The following is a 5,871-nucleotide window of genomic DNA, read 5'->3' as shown; positions in this document are numbered from 1 at the left end:
TTACTGTACTCTATAGCTAGCTTGATTGGAAGAACCGTATATCAAACACATACCTCTTTTGGACAGCTTTTCCCAGTTTTTTCTTGACCCTTACTATTTGTATAAGCTTTTCCCGCATCCCGTAAGATCTTCCTTTGCATGTCTTTCCATTCTTTTAGTTTGTTTTACGTTTCTTTCCCACATTTCAGCGATTTTCATCAGCAACAGAAAAGTTGTGCGCTTGTCCGTCCATTCTGAGTGGTGCACATAAACGGTTATTCCACGAGAGCCTATCTTTAAATTTAAAATGATTGTTAATTAGCGCGCGGAAAGCTTGTGAAACCGGTTCACTATAGAAAAGGGTGTCCAATAATGATTTTATGTATATCTCTTTTTTTAAATATATATTTTTAATGTTCCATATATGGTTCTTCGTCTGTAGGATTCAATTGTTGAATCCATTTCATTCAGCATTGTGCAAGCTAGAAAAATAAATAGCTAGCCTACTGTTATTTGGAAACTAAACAATTAATCTAACTAGCAGCCATGACAGATCTTTCCAGTTGACATGCTACAACTGAAGTGATCAGAATAACACAAATCTAACCTGTTGATCTGGTCACAGAAGCATGACAGCAAATCAGAACGCTAACTAAGCTAAGGACGGTAGCTAGCTTGCCACATTGGCCAAGCCTCAAAGCAATCAAGTTTCACAACCTGTACCAGCTAACCTGCAAGACCGTTAATTGGTTGGAATAATTTCTTGTCAAATCAATTATCCACATGCTATAAAAACGTAGTATTGGCAGATGGCATCATGTCGTCCAATGAATACAATCCGTGCTCAAAAACAAAAGTATACGCAAAAAACAAAAACACTCTCGCTCTGTCGGTTCCCTTCCCACCGCGTTCCAAGACAACCATACACTTGATAAAACTACGTCATGTGTGAAAATGGCCAAGAAAATGTTTTTTTTTGCTGCCCATCGTCTTTCCAAAGAGCCAAATTGAAATCACTTCTTGTTCCCCCTAAAAAAAAACAGACTTAGATCAAGTTAGAGGTCTGCATTTATGCATAAAATCCGGCAATGCATTATGCATAACCCAACAATAAAAATAGCCTCCACTTTGTGGTGTAAAGTGAGTCATGTACCATGTTCTCACAGAACATCTTAAAACATGCCGTGAAACAGACAGCATAACACGAGGCATACAGCTTAACACATACAAAAATAGAAAATCCCTCTAATTCATATACACACACTAAATTCCTACTTTTTAAAAAAAACTACAATTTAAAAAGTAGGGGCAGCTAAAATAGAATATACATCTCAAACACACTGACATAAAAAAAATAACTACATCATAGGCGAAGTGCCAACATCTTACTCCACACGCCTTACATTTATTTATCTAAATATATGGCTCTGCTCCACCCTTGCGATCAAACTTCCCTTTAGCAGGTGAATTGTGATAAACATTACTTATCACAAATCTCCAAACAATAAAAGTAACCTAAATGAAGCACAGAAGTGAATGAATTGTATTGTATTTAAGTGCAAAGAAATGAAAGGTGTCAGTGTAACATGTTGTCAGTGTCTCTTAGAGAATGGGATACATCAATCAATCCAATGTTCAGAAATTACTTTTAAACCCATTGCTTCCTCTGGTTATATTCTGCATTCTTTCTTTTGAGGCTTTGGTGTGCCTTGCCAACATTCTCCTCCCACTCGTAGCAGTGGTTTACACGGGCACAACTCAGAGGAAAGTCCAGCTCCTCCTTGAACTCTGTGTAGTGCTCTATCAAAGCAGCAATGGTGCAGAATTCTTGTTGGCAGTTCTAGTAAAAAAACATAAATGACTTCATAGCTACACATTGAACATACATTAACAAAGAGCTTAAATTGGAAGTTAAAGAAAGTTGATGAAAATGGAATGATTGACCATGACAGCTCACCTCAAGCAGGTATGTCCCTTTATATGTGTTGTCTATGAGGTGGGTGATGAGGCCAGAAGAGAAACGAATGATGAGAGAGCCACAGCCAGGCCTCTTAGGATGCGGGCACAGGAGGTACGAGCCCAGGACGTCCTCTGCAAGCAGGGAAGAGCTGCTGTCACTGTAACACATGGGGGGTGAAGACCAATGGTAGCCCTGAGATGAGTCACATGACTTTCATCAAGCAAACACACCATAAAGCACACAAGGAACTGGTCTGGGATAAGTGAGAGTCAGGTAAACGTGGCTCAGTTGTTAGAGCCCGGTGCTAGGAATGCAAGGTTCGATTCCCGCTGGGACAACCCTATGCAAAAAAATCTATGCACAAATGACTAAGTCACTTTGGATGAAAGTGTCTGCTAAATAGCATATATTATTATAATAAAAGAGAGTGGGACTCACGTGGTGATGCCAGCCCAACACCACACCGCTTGAGCCAGAGCTTCTTCTGTTTCAGCAAGGCTCGGGGCCCGGGCTCTCCTCCCTGGCATTTTGTCCTGCCCGTTTCCTGTTTCACATACAAGATAAGAGATTCCTTAGCATCTTGGGATGATCACAATTCAAGATGTCCCTCAAGGGAAATGTTGTTTGCTTTGGATAACCTCCAATCTATATCCATTCCACCTCAAGTTGAATCACTGTGGAAAAACTTACTGATGTGAGTACAACTACTGTTTCAAGGGAAACTGTGAAAGAATTTCATAAAACGCCATAACATGTTCACTTTAAAAATGCATGGTAAAAAGCTTTTAACGTTACAGTAATCAGAACCCTGTGAAAAAAGTGCCTACTACAACCTGTATGTAATGACAAATCAATACCATGGAAAATGTAGCCTACACCACAGACATTGAGTGAGTGCCCATCACAAAGCACTAAGGGTTTGCATTACCTAATGAACTGTTTCACTCTTGAAAGAGCTCTCTGCACACTTAGCCCACCTTGTGGAGAGTTCAGACGATCCTGGAGGTGGCGTTGTTTGTGAGGGGTGTAAGTGAAGGAGCGATAGGCCCCTGAGCGCAGTACTTTGTTGCGAATGGCTTTCTTGCGCACCAGGGAAGGAGAGGTGATGACGTTTTCTTGGATGCTTGGTTGTTCCTCAGTTGTTGCGCTGTTGTTCTTCAATGGGAAGACCTACAATAAGAACCCATAGAAAGTGTTAACAGGTCAACAGCTAGGCTAGCACAATGTACAGGGTTCAGCTACACACACACACAAAAATGCATTATTTCACTGTGCTTTCACAATTCAGTTAAAACAAACAGGTTTGACTGACCTTTTCCCCTGGGAGTAAGCCCTGAGTGGGGGCCCTTCTGAAGGACACAAGGGCGCTGACACTGAGAGGGAAGCCCTGGTTGAGGAGGGAGGGGGTACAGTTGGGCAGTGGGCCTGCAGACTCAACTTGAGCCTCCTCTGGGTGCTTCTCCAGGTAGGACAGCTGGAAACAGCGGCACAGCAACAGGTTCAGGAACTGGGCCTTGGAGGGAACACAGAAACAAATTATACAATAAATTGCAGCTTAAAGCCATCACAGAGGAATTCCATTGACAATCATCTTGGGAGACAAAGATCTAACGCTGGTTCTTACTGCTCTGGCATGACTAGCCTTGAAGAGGTGGCAGTATAGTTGGGCATCAGGGTTGCCTGGGTTGTGGGAAACAAAGGCGAACTGGGCGTCCGAGGGGTGGGCGGTGGAAAGGGAGACCCTTCGTAGAGCATGGGCCATGAGGATGGTCTACAGACAAGGAAAGTTTAAAAAAATAATGTTGATGTAGTGTACACCGCTCTAACAGCAATGCTACATGTGCTTTGCTCTGAGAACGTCAACTCTTACCGTCTCATCTTCATCGTACATCTTCACACCTTTGATGGAAAATTTCAGGGACACAGACCTCCTTTTCTTGCATGTCTGTGAAAAAGTTCAACACCTCAGGCAGGCACATCCTTCAAGTCTCAAGTTTTTTGGGGGGCCAAAACAATATATTCTTCGTATTACAGTTTATCATTGTCGTTCTGAACCCACTGCCTGCAAGCCATTGTTAAAGTCATGTTAAATGTCTCATTTAAATGGGCTATAAAGATATGTCCACCTATTGCTTTCATGCCCTTTTTGTGGTTTGAGCACCTGACCACGAAGAGATCTGTGCACGACCCCATCTCCACCATAAACATTTGTGAACAGCCAAGACTTGCCTTAAAGTACTGCTGCTTTCTAACTTGTTATTACCAGCACCTACTTTGAGAGACTTGAGCTGTGTGTGCAACTGCTGCATCTGATCATCCAAACAACAGTCATCCACAGGAAAGGAGCCAACATACTTCATAAAGAAGAAAGACTACATGTTACACATACTATCAATTTTAGATAGACATCATGTAATGTAACCAGGCGCAGAATACAATACAATCTTGGGAAGTACTTTTATTTCAAACAAATAGTACTTCCATATGGGAAGGAAAAATATGGCTTACCTCAGCTGACCTTGTAACTGTGCCATCATCCCTGACTGGGGTCTCACCCATCCTTATCACTCCGGATTTAGATTTCTTTGTCCTGCTGTTTCTGGAGGACTTATCCTGAGTGCTGCGGGAGCAGATAGCATTGTAGTACCCAGCATTATAAACATTGGACATGTCAACAACGTTGCGTCTGGTAGTGTTATTTTACCCATGGGAAAATGCTTTTGTAACCAGGAGGTAGTATTAAAAAGAGCTGTGAACGCAAAACTTTCAATTTAAGCAAGACACATGTGTTATGGTAGATAGTAAGTCTACAGTCATTTCAAAAACTCGAAACTGTCAGATCTACAAAATACTTTTGAGCTAATATTCTATAAGAGGAACAGGAGCTCAAGCAGTACACCTTTTCAAGTGCCGATAATCAGCTCCTGCCCAAGTCAAGCACTAGATCTAAACCTTGTCCTCGTGAATTCTGAACATTATATGCGCACCTGCAATCGAATAGATTGTTGCGACTGTTTCGTTTGAATCGTCGAATTACAACCCAAACATTGCCAGAAGCATACTCTTAGCCATACTGGTTTGGATTTCGTCACATTTCAAAATTAATTCCATAGCCTTCAGACTATTATTACAGCAGTCAGAGCACGCGGGTGACACCCATTATTCTGTTGTATGAACGGCCAGAGCAAACATTTACGCACGGGTGAAGTATTTCTAACCTGTAGGCGCAAGTTTGGTAAACATGTCAACAAATTAATTATTATAAAATACCTTAATTTAGTTTCAAACCAACGCTCTTCTCACCTCCGCACTCGTTCTCCGGATCTTCTGCCACAGTTCCAATTCCAAACTCTGATTTCCCCTCCTACTCAAGGTTGCTTCACCTTATCAAGCTGACGGGTCCGTGTACATTTCGTTATTTTGATTTCCGAATAAAAACGGAGAATGGAAAAACGAAAACGATTCCGTTTCTCAATTGTTTCAAAATTGGACATGTAATAATATAAAACAAACACAATATATTAAATGTTGTTTTTAGTTTTGTCCAAAAATATATAAATAAATATTTAGCTAAGCTAAGACAAAATGAGATGTCATATTACTTTATGTTAGCAGCTAGTGCAAGCCAAACAAATGAGAAAACAAGTTGATTTTTGATTTTCAAATTTAGTTTTTCCATTCTCAGTTTTGATAATGAAATGTACACGGACCCTGAAGCCCACAGAGAAGCATATTTCCCAACTCAATTCAAAAAAGGGTTGGCCATTCACCGGTGTGTTTGGGCGTGACTGGAAACATGGCTCTTTCGAGACAGTGTACACTGAATGTACAAAACATTAAGGACTCCCTCCTAATATTGAGTTACACCCCCCCCTCCCATTTGCCCCCAGAACAGCCTCAATTCGTCAGGGCATGGACTCTACAAGGTGTCG

At 41.3% G+C, this 5,871-nt stretch overlaps 1 protein-coding gene across 5 annotated transcripts; it reads right to left on the bottom strand.

Annotated features, from left to right (window-relative positions):
* Nucleotides 1-462: 462 nt before the first annotated feature.
* LOC110494453 (SH2 domain-containing protein 5) lies at nucleotides 463-5,732 on the bottom strand. 5 transcript variants are annotated; one of them, XM_021569518.2, is made up of 10 exons: nucleotides 5,210-5,732; nucleotides 4,448-4,559; nucleotides 4,213-4,293; nucleotides 3,810-3,884; nucleotides 3,564-3,710; nucleotides 3,252-3,452; nucleotides 2,917-3,109; nucleotides 2,378-2,483; nucleotides 1,937-2,096; nucleotides 463-1,819 (listed from the first exon to the last, which is right to left on the bottom strand). In XM_021569518.2, the coding sequence occupies exons 2-10, from the start codon at nucleotides 4,496-4,498 to the stop codon at nucleotides 1,628-1,630; spliced, it is 1,206 nt and encodes a 401-aa protein (XP_021425193.1). In that variant the 5' UTR covers nucleotides 4,499-4,559; nucleotides 5,210-5,732; the 3' UTR covers nucleotides 463-1,627. The 5 variants fall into 5 exon arrangements, with proteins under 5 accessions (XP_021425193.1, XP_021425195.1, XP_021425194.1 ...); XM_021569520.2 differs by having other exon boundaries at nucleotides 4,448-4,552; XM_021569519.2 differs by having other exon boundaries at nucleotides 5,243-5,732.
* Nucleotides 5,733-5,871: the final 139 nt, after the last annotated feature.

The sequence above is a fragment of the Oncorhynchus mykiss genome, chromosome 17, assembly GCF_013265735.2.
Source record: "Oncorhynchus mykiss isolate Arlee chromosome 17, USDA_OmykA_1.1, whole genome shotgun sequence".
Lineage (NCBI taxonomy): Eukaryota > Metazoa > Chordata > Actinopteri > Salmoniformes > Salmonidae > Oncorhynchus > Oncorhynchus mykiss.
This window is presented reverse-complemented; position numbering and strand designations above follow the sequence as displayed.

Excerpts from the sequence above, each read along its gene's own strand:
- LOC110494453 (XM_021569518.2), bottom strand. The coding sequence starts at position 4,498 with ATGGGTGAGACCCCAGTCAGGGATGATGGCACAGTTACAAGGTCAGCT. Across the intron at positions 3,453-3,563 it reads AGGCTAGTCATGCCAGAGCA|GCCCAGTTCCTGAACCTGTT; the intron begins GTAAGAACCAGC and ends GTTCCCTCCAAG. Across the intron at positions 2,484-2,916 it reads TCGTCTGAACTCTCCACAAG|GAAACGGGCAGGACAAAATG; the intron begins GTGGGCTAAGTG and ends TATGTGAAACAG.